The sequence below is a fragment of the Chinchilla lanigera genome, unplaced genomic scaffold (assembly GCF_000276665.1).
Source record: "Chinchilla lanigera isolate Chin_1 unplaced genomic scaffold, ChiLan1.0 scaffold00083, whole genome shotgun sequence".
In the NCBI taxonomy this organism is placed as follows: domain Eukaryota; kingdom Metazoa; phylum Chordata; class Mammalia; order Rodentia; family Chinchillidae; genus Chinchilla; species Chinchilla lanigera.
Genome location: NW_004955484.1, coordinates 8,453,656 through 8,474,837, shown reverse-complemented (window position 1 = coordinate 8,474,837; position 21,182 = coordinate 8,453,656). Strand labels below are relative to the sequence as shown.

At 40.1% G+C, this 21,182-nt stretch overlaps 1 protein-coding gene and 1 pseudogene across 2 annotated transcripts in view; both read left to right on the top strand.

The window, feature by feature from the left end:
• The window catches only part of Nfatc3 (nuclear factor of activated T-cells, cytoplasmic, calcineurin-dependent 3), a 124,241-nt gene that overhangs the window by 83,168 nt on the left and 19,891 nt on the right, over positions 1–21,182 (top strand). For both annotated transcript variants that reach the window (XM_005403590.2, XM_005403589.2), the window contains exon 9: positions 9,043–10,044. In XM_005403590.2, the coding sequence (XP_005403647.1) occupies positions 9,043–10,044 (1,002 nt within the window). The remainder of the gene's footprint in view (positions 1–9,042; positions 10,045–21,182) is intronic.
• On the top strand, positions 2,238–3,379 carry LOC102011543 (annotated as a pseudogene).

Sequence of the window (21,182 nt, the reverse complement as noted above, 5' to 3'; positions counted from 1 at the left end):
TTAAACATAAACTTTTTAAAACTTGTTTATATTCATTTATAGTCCATAAAACCTACTTGTGTTCCCAAATCTATATCACTTGATAATATATTATTTGGAAATAAGATATTTTAGATAATTTTTTTGTTTTGTTTTGTTTTTTTGAGTTAGGGTTTTGCTATATAGTCCAGGCTTGCCTTGAACTCACTGTGTAGCCCAGGTTGGCCTCAAACTCCTCCTGCCTCAGCCTTCCAAGTGCTGGGATTACAGGTGTGTGCCACCACGCCCAGCTGATAATTTTCAAGTAGGATATAACATCTTTCAAAACTATATTTTGGTTAGCCATTTCATTTTTTTAAACTTAAGTAGCCTGGCATGGTGGCATATGCCTGTAATACCAGCACTCGGGAGGCTGAGACAGGAGGATCATTGTGAGTTCGAGACCAGCCTACACAACATAAGTGAGCTCAAGGTCAGCCTGAACTACATAGTGAGACCCTGTCTCAAAAAGACAAAAAAAAAAAAAAAAAAAAAAAAAAAAAAACTTAAAAGTGTCTACAAAGTAGCAGGGCCTATCTTAGTCTCTTCCTACATGAAACTTATAGCCTAGTGGGAAAACAGAAGTTAATAAGTCACTAAAATTACTAGCCAGTTTGTCATGAGAAACTGAAAGTGAAGAAGTTATCACTGAGGTGATAACTGGAAAATAATTGCATTATCATAATTGTGTGATCTTAGTATTTTTCTAACCCCTTTCTATATTAATCCTCATAGTAGACCTGTGAGGTAGGTGTTGTTATACTGTTTTCAGAAGAAATGGATTAGTTAAGTAATGTGCTCAAGGTCTCACAGGATATAATTCTTAGAGCCAAGCCAGGCATAGTGGCGCATGCCTGTTAACCCAGCACTTGGGAAGCTGAGGCAGACGGATCACTGGGAGTTTGAGGCCATCCTGGACTACATGATAAGTTCAAGGCCAGCCTGAACTACATAAGGCCCTATCTCAAAACAAAATAAAACAAAAAAACAATAATAATTCTTAGAGCCAAAGCTCACACATACAATCTGGCTTCAAAATCTGAGTTCCTATTATGCCCAAGTACATCCTAGGTTTGTTTTATTTATTCAGCAAATATAGAACAGTTAGTGTGTGCCAGGTGCTTGTCTAAGTAGTTCATACATAATGACTCATTTATCCTCCCCATACTTTTATAAGGAAGGCACTGTTACCATCCTTGGTTTTGTTGGTTTTTATTTTTTGTTTTTTGGGAAGTTTTTATCTTTTTGAGACAGGGTTTTGCTATACAGTTCAGGCTGGCCTTGAACTTTGTAGTGCAGTCTGGTCTCCTGCCTCAGCCATCCTTACTATACAAATGAATGAGCTGAAGTCATACAGGATAAGTGGCAGAGATGGAATTTGAATCCAGGTAGTCTGGTTTGAATGTGTAATATACTATTAATTACTATGTTAAATTAAGGAAGAACAGGGGCTGGGGATTTAGCTCAGCGGCAAAGCGCCTGCCTGGTAAGCGCAAGGTTGTGAGTTTGGTTCCCGGTACCAGAGAAAAACCAAAAAAAAAAAAAAAAAAAAAATTAAGGAAGAACACTCCAGATAAAAGGCAGCAGCATCCAGATGTGGTGGCACACACCTGTAACCCCAACATCCAGGAGACTGAGGCAGACAGGGATGCCAGGGTTCAAGGCCAGCCTGAACTACATAGCAAGACCCTGTCTTTAAAAAAAAAAAAAGGGGGCCGGGGATATAGCTCAGTGGCATAGCACCTGCCTGGCAAGCTCGAGGTCCTAAGTCTGATTCCTAGTACCAAAAAAACCCCCAGCAAATGAAGACCTTGTGGTTGGTAGGATCATGGAATTTTATGAGAGCTGCTAAGATGTGAGTTTTAACTGGAAAGTGACATGATGAGACATGTATTTTGGAAATCATTTCCCACGTTTTGTTGGTCTCTTTACTAGGCGTCAATGACCAGTTTAATCTTTTGTCATGTTAGTCACTGTAGACAGTGAGATTGATATGGCAGAAGCCCAAAAAGTTAAAAAGGTAATTCACTCAAGAATGTTTTGAAGCCCTGGGCGTGGTGGTGCACGCCTGTAATCCCAGTACTCGGGAGGCTGGCAGATCATTGCGAGTTCGAGACCAGCCTGGGCTACAAGGTGAGTTCAAGGCTAGCCTGAATTGCATAGCGAGACCCTGTCTCAGAAAGACCAAAAAAAAGTTTTGAGCTGGGGATGTAGCTAAGTGGCACAGCACCTGCCTGGCAAGCATGAGGTCCTGAATTTGATTCCTAGTACAAAAAAAAAAAAAGAATATACTGAAGTCTAGAAGAAGATTCCAAGTATCTTTTAGTATTGATCGTTCGTGATGTTCCAACAAAAATTTATTCCACAAGTCTAAGAATTTAAATCTTCCATTAAGCTCTAAATTTTAGACTTCAGAAAACAGCATCAGGGTGAGTCCATGATAGGAGCCAGCACTGCCGCCATCCATTCATTGTGGAGCCAGAAAAGGAGGGACACCAACATGAACAAGTTGAAATCATCCCAGAAGGATAAAGTTTGACAGTTTATGATCTTCACACAGTCTAGTGAAAAAACTGCTATAAGTTGTCTTTCTCAAAATGACTGGAAGTTAGATGTTGTAACAGATAATTTTTTCCAAAATCCTGAACTTTATATATGAGCGAGTGTAAAAGGATCATTGGACAGCTAGAAAAACAACTGTACAATAGATACAAAGATCCTCAAGATGAAAATAAAATTGGACTAGATGGTATACAACAATTCTGTGATGACCTGGCACTTGATCCAGTCAGCATTAGTGTTTTGATCGCTGCATGGAAATTCAGAGCAGCAACACAATGTGAGTTCTCCAAGCCAGAGTTCCTGGACAGCATGACAGAATTAGGACGTGACAGCATAGAAAAGCTAAAGGCTCAAATACCCAAAATGAAGCAAGAATTGAAAGAACCAGGATGATTTAAGGATTTTTACCAGTTTAGTTTTAGTTTTGCCAAAAATCCAGGACAGTCTTAAGGATTAGATCTAGAAATGGCTGTTGCCTACTGGAATTTAGAGCTTAATGGAAGATTTAAATTCTTAGACTTGTGGAATAAATTTTTGTTGGAACATCATAAACAATCAATACTAAAAGATACTTGGAATCTTCTTCTAGACTTCAGTACAATGATTGCAGATAACATGTCTAATATGATAAAGAAGGAGCATGGTCTGTTCTCATGACTTTGTGGAATTTGCATGCCCTCAAATTGCTGGGACAAAAAGTACAACAGTGTAGCACTAAAGGAACCTTCTAGAATGTACATATTTTGTACAATAAATACAACAGAAAATTGCACAGTCAATTTCTGCTGGCTGGACTGAACTGTGGATCAATCCTCACTATTCAGACTGAGGGCTGAGACAAAACTTTAAGGATACACTTTAGAACATATCTTATTTCATTCTTCTAATGGTGGTTTGGGCTTGTCTTCCAGTCTGGGTCACTCTAAACATTTATAATTCCAACGTTGTGGGTTTCATCTGTGGGCCATCCTAGTTTATTCTCCCATAAGTTTTAGAAGCTTTATGGTGCTTATTTTGAGGTTTCCATTCTTGCATGAAGCACAATGCTGTCTTCATCAGCAAACAGTTTGGCATAAGAATTAAATATAATGAACATCACAAACAATTTATAAAAACTTCTTAAATATATGCTTTGGACTAGTTACAAAGACTATGCTGATGGCACTTCCAGTGAGAGTGATATATTTACGTGTACAGGATGTGGAATGGTGTTTTGGTTTGGGGGGATTTTTTTTCCCCTGGCAAATCACATATATCATTGATGTAGAGTATCTGATGAAAGAAATATCAGAACTACCGTTATGAAAAATTTTTAGAATAACTTGGTGCCTACATGAAAAATGTATTGTGTTTTAGACTTTCAATTTCAAAAAGATTCCACAGAATTAGTCTGCACCTACCTTACCCATGTTTATATGTTGGCTTTTTTCTTTTTGGTTTTTTTTGGGGGTAGCGGGAGTCAAACTCAGGACCTTGTGTTTGCCAAGTAGGCACTTGTGCCACTGAGCTATATCCCCAGCCCCTCCCATGTTTATATATAATGGTCTTACAGGGAGCTTTTTTTTTTTTTTGTCTTTTTGAGACAGGGTCTCGCTCTGCAGTTCAGGCTGGCCTTGAGCTGACTTTGTAGCCCAGGCTGTTCTCGAAATCGCAGTGATCCTCCTGCCTCATCCTCCCAAATTCTAGGATTACAGGCGTGTGCCACCATGCCCGGCACAGGGAGCTTTTATTTAGCAAATGTCTTCATAATGTTAGATTGTACTTTTGTCTACGTTATGCACCACATAATTGGATTTCATGATGCTTTTGAAATGCTTATATGTGTATCAATAAGTTAAACTGTTTAATTTGTTTTGAATTGCTATACAATATAATATCCTAAATTTAAAAAAAAATAAGAAAACAGCATCAGTGGTGATAGAGTATTAAATTTCTGAGGAAAAAAAAAAAGAATATCCAATTTCTAACAAAAGTAGGAAAGGATGAGTTTTTGTTCTGTTTTGTATTGTCTTTTTGAGACAAAGTCTCGCTATGCTGTTCAGGCTGGCCTTGAGCTCATTTTGTAGCCCAGGCTGGTCTTGAACTTGCAATGATCCTCCTGCCTCTGCCTCCCAAATACTGGGATTATAGGCCTGTGCTACCACGCCCAGCAGGATGAGATTTTAAAACATAGATTGGAGTGGGTCCTAGGGAAAGAAACAGAAGGAGAGATAAAGAAGATAGGTAAATGGCTATAAGTGAGGACAATTTGTAGATTTAATAGCGGAGAGTTTAGAGAATTCCCACGTGATAGCTTCATTTTTCTACAAAGAATTAGGATTAGAGGAGAATGTGGGTGATTTGGCTGAAGATCATAGCAATGGTATGAAATAGCTGTAATTAAAGGGAGAGTAAGTTGACCACAGAAACCTAGTAGGACTCTAGACTTGATTGGAGGTCACCTTGGTTGTTGATATTCATGAATTTATAGACCCTGACCAGTCTTGCTGTGTAACATTCTAAAGCAGTACTTGAATTGCTCAAGGCAGATAGTAAAATATAGATACTGTGCTCTTTCAGAGTGTCATTTACGCCGGACATATTGTCCTAAGGTGTTCTCAGGTGCTGTTGGGATGAAGAACTATAGGCTCTAACTTGAATAAGAAAGAAGAGGACATCTGGAATAGGAGGAAGAAAAAGCAGTAAGGTTAGAAAATTAGAGGGTTTGATTACTATCTTAAAATGGTAGTAACTAAAAGGCAAATAGAGAACATGCTGCCTTTAATGTATCACTTTGTGAATTGGGAGGACAATATAAAACACAGAATCCTAGTAGGCATTACATGTAAGAATGCAAATCAGTAGAAATCAAAAGTGGAGCAAGAATGCTGGATTGTCATTACTAACCCTATGGTTAATAGAAGGTGAATAAAGAGACATACGCTTTAATTGAAGGAAAAATAAACACATATTAGTGTTTGGACAGTCTTTGTTCTGGTTTGTTACTGTCCTTTCTCTAGCACTTCTTTTGTTTGTTTTGTTTTGTTTCTTACTATGCAGCCAATGGAAATGAATTGTCATTCATTGCAAATGATTGTTTCTTTTACCTTTTTTTTATTAAATATCATAATTAACATTATTTGTCCAGTACTCTATAAAGTAGGGGCAGCTTCCCAGCATGTGTATCTGATTCATAAATTCACCTAACCACAGATGGTAATAGAGCATAGCTCTGTCCTGTGGTACTGTCTGGACTTTTACTCATCCTGCAACTTCTGAGCTTCCAGCGTGGGAGCCCCCACCTTATGTCAGCATGCTTGAAGCTGTTTAAAGCAAAACACCTCCTTTTGAGGCCCAGCAGAAGTTATTTGTGTTATAGGTGCCATCTCAAGTCTAGTTTTGGAATAATGGGGCTTCCAGGGGCAGCATTACAGCCAAACTCTCATGTATGACATTGTGCCTATAGGAAAGTATTCTGAGTGTTCTTTGACTGGACCAGCCTTTTGGGTTGTGGTTGGTGGGTGGAGGGGTGCTGCTCTAGTGCCAGGAGATCAAGCCTCAGCCCTGCCAGAGAAGGTATCCTCTGAAAACATAAAACTAAGTTGATTTCAAATTGTTTAGATTATTTTATTTTTCATATAAACCTTTAAACAGAAAGCAGTGGTATTCTGTAACAGAATTAAAGACAGCTAAGCTACTCTGTTTGCACTGGAGGAGGAAAAATAGAGCTTCTATATCAAAACCCCCACGGAGGGTTCAGTCTCCCACCTGGCAGTATGGCACATGGACACAAAAGAAAGACAAAGAGAGTAAGGTCTGTAGTTGAGTTGCTCTGGGATGACAAGTGTTCTCTGTGGAACAAAAAGCCATGAGTCCCAAAGCTCATGGCAAACTCTAGTTTGTCTTCAGATCATATATATCTTTCACCTTTTATCAATAGCTCATAGCTTTTATTGGTATCAATCAGGGAGGTGAATGGGAGTCTTGCAGAGTGCTGGGGAAGAGAAGCTTTGCAGGCATTGCCTGTAAGGAGAAACAGAGCAGCTTTGTACCAGTCACAGAGGCCCTCCAATTAACAGTACAATAGATAGCTTCATGTATACAAGGCTAGCACCTTTACTGCCAGTAAGGTATAATTCTTTCTGAGTCCTGTAGCCTCAGCTGAGATGTTATCTTATGTCTTAGCCCTGGAATCTCACAGGCTTTCGCTCGAGTCCCCATTCCAGCCATCAGCAGGAGGAGCAGTTTTTGGCCTCACGCTACAATGAGACATGTTGCCATCTTGGCTGGACTGTATCACATTCTTTTAGCCAATTAAGGGAATGTCTGGTTCAATACAGCCAGCTCTGTATATCTCAGTGAATAGGGTTGAGATAAAGGTCAGGTAAAGATTGAGGCAAGGGACTTAGCTTCTCAGGAGAACACAGCTTGACAGTCTCCCATACTTCTGTCCTCTGAATCCTGCTCTTCCATATCTACTATTTAGGGTCTAGGATATAGCTTAGTGTCACGGTACCTGCCTGGCAAGTGCAAAGTCCTGAGTTCCATTCCCAGTACCAAAAAAGAAAAAAATAACACCATATCTACTATTTGAAGGTGAATATGAGGCTACCCATGGTTTGAAAATCACTAGACCACTGACCTATAATAGACCAATAATTTTTTCTGGATCCACTGCATACATCAGTATTCTAAATTTGAGAATGAGTTCATATAACACAAAAGATAGAGTTAATCTGTTTCTAAAATTCAACTTGTTCTGAATATTTGGGGTTTTTTTTTGTTTTTTGGGCTTTTTTGTCTTTTTGAGACAGGGTCTCACTATGCAGTTCAGGCTGGCCTTGAGCTCACTTTGTAGCCCAGGGAGGTCTCGAACTGATAACAATCCTCCTGCCTCAGCCTCCTGAGTGCCAGGATTACAGGCATGCACCACCATACCCGGCAGACAGGAATTTGATAATAGATGAGATTTGACCTTGACTTGGGTCTTATTGCTGCCTACTTTTTTTTGTTACATTTCTGGGGGACAGGGTCTTACAGTGTCATCCAGGCTGGCCTTGAACTCACTATGTAGCCCAGGCGGGCCTTGAACTGACAGTGATCCTCCTACCTAAGCCTTTTGAATGCTAGAATTACAGGTGTAGAGTCTTGCCTCCTTTTGACAGTAAAAGAAGTATTTTTATTTTGTGAAGATTATAAGACTTTTAGTCAAGCATGGTGGTGCATGCCTATAATCCCAGCACTCAGGATAAGGCAGGAGGATCACATTGTGAGTTTGAGGCCGGCCTGGGCTACAAAGTGAGTTTAAGGCCAGCCTGAACTACATAGTGAGACCCTGTCTCAAAGAAAAAAAAAATGACAGAAAGAAATACAAGTTATAGCCAGGTATAGGGGTGCGTATCTGTAATCCCAGCATTTGGGAGGCTGAGACAGGAGGTTTGCCATGCGTTCAAGGCCATCCTGGGCTACATAGTGAGTTCAAGACCAGCCTGCCCTATAAAGTGAAACCCTGTCTCTAAAAAAGCAAACAGAAAGAAAAAGAACAAAAGAAAATTAATTTATTTTTTAACTTCTTGTTGATTTCAGAACTTCTTTTAATCACCCCATGATGCTATAAAATCAAAATAGGTAAGGGGCTGGGGATTTAGCTCAGTGGCACAGCGCCTGCCTGGCAAGTGCAAGTTCGTGAGTTTGGTACCTGGTACTGGAAAAAAAAACAAACAAACAAAAAAAAAATAAAATAAAATAGGTAAATGTGAAAAAGTATTATAAACCAGAAATTCCATTTATGTCAGACTCATGCTTCTGAATTAGGGTCTCACTATGTAATTCAGGGTGGCCTTGAACTCCCTATGTAGCCCAGGCTGGCCTCAAACTTGCTGCAATCATCCTGCCTTGGCCTCCTGAGTACATTAAGTCCCTGACCTAAAAATGAGTTCCATTCTGGGAGAACATTCATAAGTTAGATTTGTTTGTAAGTCCATACATTTGCCCAAAGTAGGTCTTACACATATTTGACACAAATATAGAATGTATATTGCTTTGAACTTCCTAGTAGTGCCTTCCATATCACCACTGCTTTTCCTCTTGCTTCTGGACATACTGGGCTTTGATTGAGCATGGTACGACTACGGTATGCTATTGCCCTGCACAGTAAGCGCACAACAGCACAACTGTGACAATGTCCTGCAGACATGTGAGCTACTTCTTCAGTTTGTTTGCATCTATAAATGCTAGTAATGCAAGATCTGTTTGTGTCTGGGAAAGTTTGCATCTCAAATGTTCATAACTCAGGGACTTACTGTACTAGGATTACAGATGTACACCATTATGCACAATGCATACACATGACTTGCTTTCCCTGAAGTCATCAAAGTTTGCCATCCCTGGCTTGAATATATGCTTCAGCTATGTATACTACAGCGAAGACCTGTCATTATTTTATGTATTGTTTAACATTTGTTTTAATCATTTTATTTTCAGTTTTGATGAAGCAAGAACACAGAGAAGAAATTGATTTATCTTCAGTTCCACCTTTACCTGTGCCTCATTCTGCCCAGACCCAGAGGCCTTCCTCGGATCCAGGGCACCCACATGACAGTGCCCTGTCAGCACAGAGAAGCTTGATTTGTCCTGTCCAGCAACCATATACATCCATGGTAACCTCATCCCATTTACCACAGCTGCAGTGTAGGGATGAGGGTACTGGTAAAGAACAACATATGACACCTTCAATAGTGCACCAGCCTTTTCAGGTTACACCAACCTCTCCTGTGGGGTCTTCCTATCAACCTATGCAAAGTAATGTTGTATATAATGGACCAACTTGTCTTCCTGTTACTGCTGCCTCTAGTCAAGAATTTGATCCAGTTTTGTTTCAGCAGGATACAGCTCTTCCTAGTTTAGTAAATCTTGGTTGTCAACCACTGTCATCCATACCATTTCATTCTTCAAATTCAGGCTCAGCGGGACATCTCTTAGCGCATACACCTCATTCTGTGCAACCCTCGCCTAATCTGCAATTGATGGGATACCATTGTTCAAACACAGGACAGAGATCTCTTTCTTCGCCAGTGCCTGACCAGGTCGGGGGTCAGCTTTCCCCTCAGTTGCAACTTATTACATATGGTCCTTCACATTCAGGACCTGCAACAGCTTCCCCAGCAGCCTCTCATCCCCTGGCTAGTTCACCACTTTCTGGGCCACCATCCCCTCAGCTACAGTCTATGCCTTACCAATCTCCTAGCTCAGGAACTGCTTCATCACCATCTCTAGCCACTAGAATGCATTCTGGACAGCACTCGACTCAAGCACAAAGTACAAACCAAGGAGGTCTTTCTGCACCTTCATCCTTAATATGTCGCAGTTTGTGTGATCCAGCATCATTTCCCCCTGACGGGGCACCTGTGAGCATTAAACCTGATCCCGAAGATCGGGAACCTAACTTTGCAACCATTGGTCTACAGGACATCACTTTAGATGATGGTAAGTTCATCTGTGTATTCTTGAAGCAGTGAAAATTTAGGACTTTTATTCTCAAAAGTTGTGAAAAAGCTACCATGCATTACTGACTGGCATGTGATTGGCTTTTTAAATAAGTTGTTATTACTGATTGAGGTAGCATATGCCTGCAGTCCCAGCACTCAGGAGGCCAAGTGAAAGGATCACTTGACTCTTAAGAGTTTGAGACAGTGTGGGCAACATAATCTTAAACCAAAAAACCCAAAAACACCTTTTGGGGAAGGTAGAATGAAGGAAAGCAAAGAGCAAAAAGCAGTAGTCATTTATAAAGAAAGTACAACTAGGAAAAGGAGGAGAGGGGGATGGGGCTATAGCTCAGTGGCATAAGTGCCTGCCTGGCAGGCGCAAGGTTGTGAGTTCAATCCCCAGTACCACAAAAAAAAAAAAAAAAAAAAAAAAGAGGGGAGTTTGAAGAATAGGGTACAAAAAAAAAAAAAAAGGTGGGTACTTTAGCCTTTGGGGATCATGTGATTGCCTGGGGCAAGACGCAGTTCTAGTCTGTCATAGGACCTGTTCATAAATAAAAGTATTTATATTTTAAAAAGCTGTTACTAGAAAGATATCCATGTATAATTGAGCATGGATGTGAAAATCTATGCTTAAAAGTCTGTCCATTTTACCACTAATATCTCCTGTTGAACAGGACATCTTTTCTTCTGAATATATAGTAAGGTCACAGGGTCTAGAGAATGTAATTCATGGGCATTAATTCAATGAATATTGCTGAATGCCATCCTTCCCCAAGGCTTGGAGTTAGATACTAGGAATACTAGGAATGTGTTAAGATAGAGATTCTGTCCTCAAGGAGACTCACACAAGTAAAGAAACTGCTCCTTTGTGGCTGTGCCAGCTTGCAGAGCCAGGAAATGTCAATGGGCTAGTTTCTTGCTGCTGCTACAGCTGTTAGTGCAAAGATTTAAAAGAAAAAATTATATAATTAGCAAATTGTCATGCAAATTTCTGATTTTAAGAGATGAATATAAGCTGGAGAATTCAGAAATATTAGTTATTTCAAAAACTGAAAATGATTTTCAACTAACAATTTTAGAGTTTATCCTTGGTTTTGTCACTTATACAATAGCAAAATTTGTCTGAGTATGTAGTCAGTGAAAACTATGTGAAACTATTGCCCAGTGTGAACTTTCTAAAGATTCTGAAACATAGATACAGAATTTTAGTTCTCAAATTCAGAATTCATCTACTATAGGGAAGTAGTTGTAGATCAGCCATCTCCTTTCATCGACCTGGAAAGGCTGAGTTCCCTGTGGTACTCAGTTGTGAAGCTGATATTAAATCCATAGTCCTTTATGAAATAAAAATAAATCCTAAATCCTAAGCGTAAGGGGCAAGGAAGGTAAATACTACGTGGCACTCTGGCTCCTGGGGCTTTCCAGTCAGACCTGTACAGGACTCAACGGTTTAAACAGTGCAGCAATTCTGAGTTACTGTAACTGGAATAAAAGAAGTACGCTAGAAGATGTGCAGAGGTACGTGACAACTCCTTCATAGGGAGGATTCAGCGAGACTTCTGTGAGTCAGTGACATTTGAGCTGAGTCTTGGAAGGTGAGTATATGTTTCAGTAAGTGAGGATCAGGGAACAACTGAGTAAGTGCAGGAACGGGGAAGAGCATAAATCTGGGAGAGCATAATTTTGTGACTATGGAACAAAACGTCCAGTAAAGGATGGTTTTTAGAGGCAAGAAGGCGTCATTTGTACATAAACAGAAGGTCATTTGTGCATAAAGAGAAGGTATAGATGTAAACCTTTGCATATCATTCTCTTACTTGTTATCGAATCCATTCTACTGTTTCTCTGCCTCTGAGGTAGACAGTGACATTTACAGAGTTAGACTTTCCAAAGGTCACACAACTAATAAGCAGCAGAACTGAGACTGGGTTCAGATTTTTTAGTCCAGTCTTTTGCAGCATAACAGCTGATGCTCATCAGCAGGAGACCATGGTGGTAGGAACTCTGTGCTAAAGGGAATCCCTCAAGGTGTTTTAAAGTCCTAGAGAACTGTGGATATTTAAGAATGTGTATACCGAATTTTACTGCATTGTTAGATTTGTTTGTAAACAAATGTTTACATTTGTTTGTAAACAAATTTGTGGCGGCACATGCCTGTAATCCTAGCACTTAGCAGGCTGAGACAGGAGGATTGCAGAGATTTGGAGGCCAGCATGGGCTACATGGTGAATTTAAGGCCAGCATGAACTGTGTAGCAAGACTCCATTTCCAAAAAAAGAAAGAAAGAATTTTACTGCATCAATACATGTTCATAGCTATGTTTGATCTGTCACACTTGTATTGAGGATACTTAGGATCTGGTGTTAAGCATCTTATTGCCGGGCATGGTGGCACGTCCCTGTAATCCCCAGCACTCAAGAGGCTGGGATAGGAGAATTACAAATTCAAAGTCAGCCTGGGTAGTTTAGTGAGATCCTATGTCAAAACTAAAAAGGACTGATGATGTAAGCTCAATGTAAAGCAATATAGTATAGCAAAAAAAAGGAGGGGCATCTTGCACCGCTCTCTGTGCCAGGAGGTTGAATAGAAACTACTGCTTTTATGCAATACAGATTAGGAAATAAAGACTTTTTGTAAGCAGCATCATTGCACTTGCCTGTAATCCCAGCTTCTTGGGAGGCTGAAGCAAGAGGGCCACAAATTAAAGGCCAAACCAGGCATGGTGGCACACACCTGTAATCCCAGCACTCAAGAGGCTGAGGCAAGAGGATCACCATCAGTTTGAGGCCAGTCTGAACTACAAAGTGAGTTTGAGGCCAGCCTGAACTCCATAGTAAAACCTTGTCTCAAAAAGCCAAGAAAAAAAAGAAAGAAAGAAAGAAAGAAAGAAAGAAAGAAAGAAAGAAAGAAAGAAAGAAAGAAAGAAAGAAAGACAGACAAGTTAAAGGCCAACCCAAGCTTTTCAATTTTATTTATTTATTTATTTTTGTTTTTTGAGACAAGGTCTCAATATATAACTCACACTGGCCTTGAACTCTCCGTGTTGCCCAGGCTGGCCTCGAACTTGCAGTGATCCTCCTGCCTCAGCCCACCAAGAGCTAAGGTTATAGGTATGCACCACCAGGCCCAGCCAACTTGGACAATTTAACCAGACCCTGTCTAAAAATTTCAGAAGGGCTGAAGCTGTTGTTGAGTGGCAGAAGCACTTGCCTATTGTGTATGAGGCCTTGGATTCAACCCCCAGCATCAAAAAATGTAAAAAACAAAAAGTGTTTCCCAGTTTTGCTTAAGCTTTTAAAATGTTACTTATTCTTTGGGCAGTTTTAGACTTACTGTTTACAGTTTTTAGGCTTACTATTTATTCACAGTACTTTTCACCCAGAAACAAAGGTATGACCTTGAGTGATGCCTCTCATCAGTCGTGATATAACTGAAGATACGAGACCTATTGAGCAGATTTCTGACGGAGTTGCAGCTCATTTTCCTTACAAAGGAAGGCACTTTTTAACTACTTTTTTTAAAAAAAGACAACACTGCAATCTGTTCTTATTTACTACACATTAAGTGATTTGGTGGGAAGAGCACAGAAACGGAAATAACCTAGAGAAATTTTGTGAAAACACAATTTGTTTCACTTTTTGAATATATCTTCAAAGATACGTTGTAAAAGCAGAAGATCTGGAGAGATGAGGTATGTGAGGACAAGCATAAAAGCAGTTTTATTTTTGTTCTATTCATTATGTAGGGTGCACAGTCAAGAAAAACTCACGGGAAAAAGAAAAAAAAAAAGTCCTGGACTGTAGCCTCGTAACAGACAGAAGCTTGCTATTGATTCTCTCACTGCTCCCACTCCGACGCCTTGAGAGAAGCTCAGTGATGCCAAGCAGTTGTTAGAGTGATAAAACTAAAATATACTCCGGGTGTCTCGGATTATTAGCTGTATAATTTTATGTATTACTTTTTTTTTGAGACAGGGTCTCACTGTATAGCCCATGCTGCCCTGCAACTTGAGTTCATCCTGCTTAAGGCTCCCCAATGCTAGGATTAGAAGCATCCCTCACCTGGCACAAACTGCATTTTTGATGTTTAAAATCTAAAGTGAATTTTTATATTACATATGTAATATATATAATATTTAATTTAATATTTATATATAGTTGTTGTTAATAGTTCAGGTTGGCGTTAAACTCAGAGTGATGCTCCTGCCTCAGCCTCCTGACTGCTGGGATTATAGGCATGCACTACCACACCTGGCAGTGAATTTTTTTTTTAAATGGTGCAGGGGTTCTAAACCAGGGCCTTGCACATGCTAAGCAGGTGTTCTACCACTGAACCACATCCTCAGTCCTTGAAGCAAATTTTTTTATATTAAGTCTAGAGCAGTTTTTTGTTTTGGTTTTTAGTATGTGTTTGCAATACATAGTGATTACATTCATTGTGGGGAATTGGTACATGTGTTACCACGTTCTGAGGTACTGGAGTCTCCTAGAGGTTTTCTAGGTTCTTTCTGCCCTGAACAAACAGTTGGTCAAGACAAGTGCAAAAGGTAGCAAGGTTTTATATTTACTTTATTAAAGGTAGAAAAAGGAACAGACCCTGTAGAGCAAATGTATGCCAACTAAAAATAGGAAAAGAAGTACACACTGCAGGATGAGAAGGGACCACTGTGAAAGAGAACACGGTGGCCAGGCGCTTAAAGGAAGCCATCTTTTGTGTCTCCCACTCCTCAGGCTGACATCAGGTCTAAGCTGTCCTATCAAAAGTCCGATTCAAGCCAGGCATGGTGGCAGACGCCTGTAATCCCAGCACTGGAGAGGCTGGGGCAGGAGGATCCTTGTGAGTTCAAGGCCAGACTGGGCTACAAAGTGAGTTCAAGGACAGCCTGAACTGCATAGTGAGAGCCTGTCTCAAAAAGACAAAAAAAGAAAATCCCCAATTCAGTTCTTGTGAGAACTGAAGGTATCACATTCTGATAGAAACTGTTTTTCTGTGCAAGTCCTGGCACACCCACTTGCCTAGCCAGCTGACCATGCCCTAATCTCCTATCTCACATATGTATAACGCATCTCAGTTTTCTTTCACCTTCCCCTCCACCCCTTTAGAATAGTTCCTACTTTACAACCAGAGGATACAGTAACTTTTTAAAATTTGTACTGTACATACTAGTTAAATACACTTACATCCTATCGTAGCCGGGTGTGGTGGCACACGCCTGTAATCCCAGCACTCTGGAGGCCAAGGCAGGAGGATCCTTGTGGGTTTGAGACCAGCCTAGGGTACAAAGTGAGCTCAAGGCCAGCCTGAACTGCATAGTGAGACCCTGTCTCAAAAAGACAAAAAAAAAAAAAAAGAAAGCCAATCCTAATAAATTTTGTTAACCCTATTTCTGGTTTATTTTTGTCTATCCCCTTTTGGCCAAATTAAATATTAAAACACCCGCAAAATCCTTTGCCTTTTAGGGTTTTACAATAAAATGGAGGCTTGGGTTGAGGGTGTTGCACAGCATTCCAATGCCTGGGTTTGATCCCTGGTACCAAAAAAAGGAAAAAAAAATAACGGACAAATAAAATAAGATGGAGTCTCTTAGGAAACATTCAAGTATTCTTTGACTGTTCTTAGAAATATGGACATCGTAATTTTATTAATATTTAACATTTTTAAATACAAATTTTGTTGGGTGGTGCACGGTTGTCATCCCAGCACTTTGGAGGAGGAAGCAGGAGCAGGAGGATCCCGCAGAGTTTGAGGTCATCCTGGGGCTACATAGTGAGTTCAAGGCCAGCCTGAATTACATAGTGAGACCCTGTCCCAAAAAAAAAGAGAGAGAAAGAAAAGAAAAAGTGTTCTACAGCATTAAATTATCAGTGAATTACTATTCTTGTGTGTGTATTTCGTCCTATAATTTTTCTTAAACCTTTCCATACATTATGGTATACATGCCCTTTTTTGGCCAAATGATATACATTAAAATGATTGATTTTGGGGCTGGGGATTTAGCTCAGTGGCAAAGCGCCTGCCTGGCAAGCACAAGGTCGTGAGTTCGGTTCCTGGTACCGGAGGGGAAAAAAAAAAAAGATTGATTTTGTAACAGATAACAGAAATTGTCACAGTTGGGCCAGGCGTGGTGGTGCTTGCCTATAATGTTAGCACTTGGGAGGCTGAGGCAGGAGGATTGCTGCAGGTTCCAGGCAGCCTGAACTATATACCAAGACCCTGTCTCAAAAAAACAAGAAAGAAAATAAATGTCACAGTTGTGTTTAAGCATTTTAATTAAGATTACAGAACTAGACTCTTAGAACTTTAAATACAAGCCTGTTTAATTTGTAATTGAGCTAATTGAATCCTGTTACAGCTTTCCATGAGAGTCCTCCCTTCCTTCCCACTTGTCCTCCTTTGTTCACAAACCAACAGTGCCGCAGCTGCAGCTCTTCATCAGTGAGGAGGATGTGTGTTAAATATAGCTGACCTGCTGCTGTGGTGAAAACTGACACTGCCAGTTGCAGACATTGTGTAGCAACAGGCTGATTCTGAATGTGGGGCAATTGCTAATTTGACAGTAAACAGGGGCTGCAGTCATGACCTTAGCTGCTTCAATTCCGTATGTAAGTGACAAGCAGAAGAGCCTGCTTTCAAATAGGTTCTTTTTTAAAGTAAGGGAAGATAAGCACAAGATTCAGTGGGTTCAGGTGGTTACTTGATAAGGGGGCACAGGAGGCTGATACGGAGAAGCGGAGAGATAAATGTCAGTGTTTTGGTGTGCCTATCAGATAGTAGTTTCACTGATGTTTACATATTTATATAACTGTTTAAACAAAGGAAAGCTATGCACAGCCAGTGGGGACAGTATGTCATGAAATGATATATTATAATCCAATTATAGACAGTGAGGTAGAGGGTGGTAGATAATCCTGAATTTTCTCCCTTCACTGGGATACTGGGTTCTGTTTCGAGAAGCATGCATGGATTATCCAGCCTTAAACGTATTTATAATGAATAATTCCAAAGGCTGAAAGGTCTCATAAGTTATGCCCTTGTAGTCATTGGGTCATAGCTCATACAGAACCTTTGACATACTACCTTGGGATATCAAAAAGAAAACATTCTCAGACCCAACAAAGAAGGAACAAGCATTTGAGAAGATTTTTATTTTTTAAAATGCACCTGTTTATTCCATGGACAAAAATGTTATACTTTTTAAAAATAACAATATCGTTTTTACTATTTGAACAAAGACTTTTTCTTTGAAACAACTTGATATTGAAATTTGTACTTAAAGTCAGGCATGGTGGTACTCGTCTGTAATCCCAGCACTCCGGAGGCTGAGGCAGGAAGATCGCTGCAAGTTTGAGACCAGCCTGGGCTACAAAGTGAGCTCAAGGCCAGCTTAAACTACATAGTGAGACCTTGTCTCAAAAAGACCAAATAAATAAATAAAACTTAAAATTTGTACATAAGTGCAAAAAGTCCAAAAGGCACTACCACTAATAACCAGCCTAGGCCGGGTGTGGTAGCGCACACCTGTAATCCCAGCACTTGTGAGGCTGAGGCAGGAGTATCGTTGTGAGTTCGAGGCCAGCCTGGGCTACAAAGTGAGCTCAAGGCCAGCGTGAACTGTATAGTGAGACCCTGTCTCAAAAAAATAAAAAAATAGCCAGCATATAAAAAGTCCTCAAAATAAGTTTCCTTTACAATGTATACTTGCCAGGCATGGTGGCACATGCCTGTAATCTCAGCTTTTGGGAGGCTGAGACAGGAGGATCATTGCGAGTTCGAGACCAGCCTGGGCTACAAAGTGAGCTCAAGGCCAGCCTGAACTGCATAGTGAGACCTTGTCTCAAAAAGACAAAAAAATAAATAAATAAAATGTATGCTTAAAAATAATGAATGATGGTTACTTTTTTTCCCCCCTGTACTAGGGATTAAACACAGGGGTGCTTTACCACTGAACTTACCTCCTCAACCCTCTTTAGTTTTTGAAATAGGGTCTCATTAAATTGCCCAGGCTAACCTGGAACTTGGCTATCCTGCTGGCTTAGCCTCCTAAGTAGTTAGAATTACAGGCATGTGCCACCACGCCCAGCTGGTTACTGTTTTCATAGTAAAACTCCCATTTTATTGAGCATTGTGCCTTGTGCTTTGCCAGTAGTTCATTAATTCTGACAACCTGAAATGTGAATTCTTGGTCTTACTTGTATAGACATGGTTCAGAGTTTAAGCACTTCCATGGGGTTATATGACCACTAATACTGGGACTGGCATTTGAATCCAGATCTGTCTGAAATTTGAATTGTCTCATATGTGTTTGATGGTTACTAAAATGGCTATAATTGATCACTTAAGTATCTACAAGTGATTTTGTGTAGAATGGAAATGTAAAATTTTATTTATGTTTCTTCATATAATCATTGTTAAAATAAATAATATATTTATATGATTTAAAATGATAAAGGTACAGGATACAGAATGAAAACTTCTCTCCTAGGTACTCAGCTACCCTCCATATGGGCAGTTGGTAGTACCAATTTCTTGGATATACTCCAGGGCTATTTTTTGCATTTATAAGCAGTTATATATCTTTTCCCTCAATTTCACTAGCATAGTATATATACTGTTTTGTTTTTTTTTTTTAAATCTTTTTGAGACAGGGTCACACTGTGCAGTTCAGGCTGGCCTTGAGCTCACTTTGTAGCCCAGGCTGGTCTCGAACTCACAACGATCCTCCTGCCTCAGCCTCAAGTGCTGGGATTACAGGCATGCACCACCACACCTGGCTATATATACCATTTTTGTACTTTGCATTTTTTCATATTATATTGGAGATTATGGCTGAGCGTGGTGGTACATGCCTGTTACCTCAGCACTCAGGAGGTTGAGTCAGGGGGATCACTGTTGAGTTTGAGCCCACACTGGGCTACATAATGAGTTCAAGGCCAGCCTGGATGGACTGCATGGTGAGACTCTGTCTCTAAAGAAAAAAAAAGGGAATTTCCTTAAAAGATTTATTTTGAGGGGAGGGGGCTGGGGATTTAGCTCAGCAGCACAGCGCCTGCCTGGGGTGCGCAAGGTCATTAGTTTGATTCCTGGAAGAAAAATAAAAAACAAACAAAAAGATTTATTTTGAGGGGAGAGTGGTGCTAGGTTTTTGAACCCAGAGCCTCACACACACTGAGCACATGTTCTGCCTTTGAGCTACGCCATTAGCCTGAAGGATTTTTAAATAGGATAGTTCATAAAATATTCCATAAGACATTCCATTCTGTTTGTTTTTTGTTTTGTTTTACTTCCGGTACCAGGAATCGAACTCATGACCTTGCGCTTGCCAGGCAGGCGCTGTGCCGCTGAGCTAAATCCCCAGCCCCTAAACATTCCATTCTGTAAAATTAAAATGTTTCATTGTATAGATGTATTAGTATCTACAGTGATTAAGTTGTCATGTATGTCATTTCCCACCTATGTATATGGTGGGTTGTTTTGTTTTTTGTTTTTTTTGAGACAAGGTCTCACTGTTAAGTTCAGATTGACCTTGAACTCATTATGTAGCCCAGGCTGGCCCTGCACTCACAGTGATCCTCCCAAGTGCTGGGATTATAGGTGCCACCATGCTGAGCTCTAGGGTGTGCGGGGGGAGGGGGGGAGAAATTTCTGGATTTCTAGACCAATATTTTGAAAAAGATTGCCAAATCCTCCTTCTAAAGGTGGTACAACTTACATTGCCACTAGAGCCAGGCATGGTGGTGCACAGGCCTGTAATCCATGCACTCGCAGGCTGAGGCAAGAGGATTGCCACAAGTTTGAGACAACCCTGGGCTACATAGTGAGTTCAAGCCCACCCTGAACTGTATAGCAAGACTGTCTCAAAACAGCAGAAAAAGGTCTTACACTGCCACTGGAACTGTAAGAGAATGCCTGTTAACCTCTACCACTGATGCCACACCTTTAGAGCTTTCAGCGATGAAGTGCCCGCTGTGGCACTCGTGCCATGGGTTCATCACTACTGGATCCTGTACTTCCACCAGCCTGCTCCACGCTGTTGTCATGTCTTATTATTTTCCAATGGGATGGAGCTTCTCAGTGTACTTTTAATTTGCATTTCCTTTATGAGTAAGATTATGTGCATTTTTCTGTGCTTAAGGGAAAAATCTGTTCTTTGTTAAGATTTGCTTATTTTTTTCAGATTATTGATCTGCCATGGCTTGTAGAAACTCTTTGTTAAATTTACTAGGTCATTGAGAGGGGTTACAGATTTTTTTTTTCCCCAATGTGTTGTAGCTTTTGCTATGAGAAATTTTTTAAAATATTTTTTTACATTTTTTTACCTTTTTTTTACATTTTTTCACATTTTTTTACATTTTTTTTTTAAGTTAGGAATCTTCTATTTTGTTTCCCATAACTTAAATTACTTTTGTTTGGTTGGTTTTGTTTTACTTTTGTGATTTTGTAAGTCTTTGATTCACTGGGAATTAATTTTGGTGGAATGTAAGAGAAATGGGTCTAATTAAAAGTTTGGGGCAGGGTGTGGTGGCGCACACCTGTAATCTCAGCACTCGGGAGGCTGAGGCAAGAGGATCACTGTAAGTTGAAGGCAGTCTGGGCCATATAAGTGAGTTCAAGGCCATCCTACACTACATTAGCAAGATCTTGCCATAAACAAACAAACACACAAATATTTTTTCAGGTAGCTGTCAGGTGGTACTTAATCCATATTTTTCCTGATTGAATGATGGATTTGATTTGTTTTGTTTTGTTTTGTTTTGAGATGTGGTCATACTCTGTAATTCAAGCTCGCCTTGAATTGACTTTATGCAGCCCAGGCTAACCTAAAATTCACAGTGATCCTACTGCTTCAGCCTGTTGAGTACTGGGATTACAGATGTGTGTCACCATGCCCGGCTCTCCCATTTGACTTACTTTCCCTCCATTTGTTTATGTATTTATTATTTGAGGGGGATATTGAGATTGATTTTCTATTGTTACATTTTAGATATACATGATCACATTCGTCATAGGGAATTTGTACCTGTACATGATATACCTTCCTTCTTTTTTTTTCCCATTCTCCTCCCCTCCTTTCAATCCTTCTTCCTCTCATTTACAAAAGCTTTGTTTCCATCTTTTCCCTTCTATTCTCTGCTT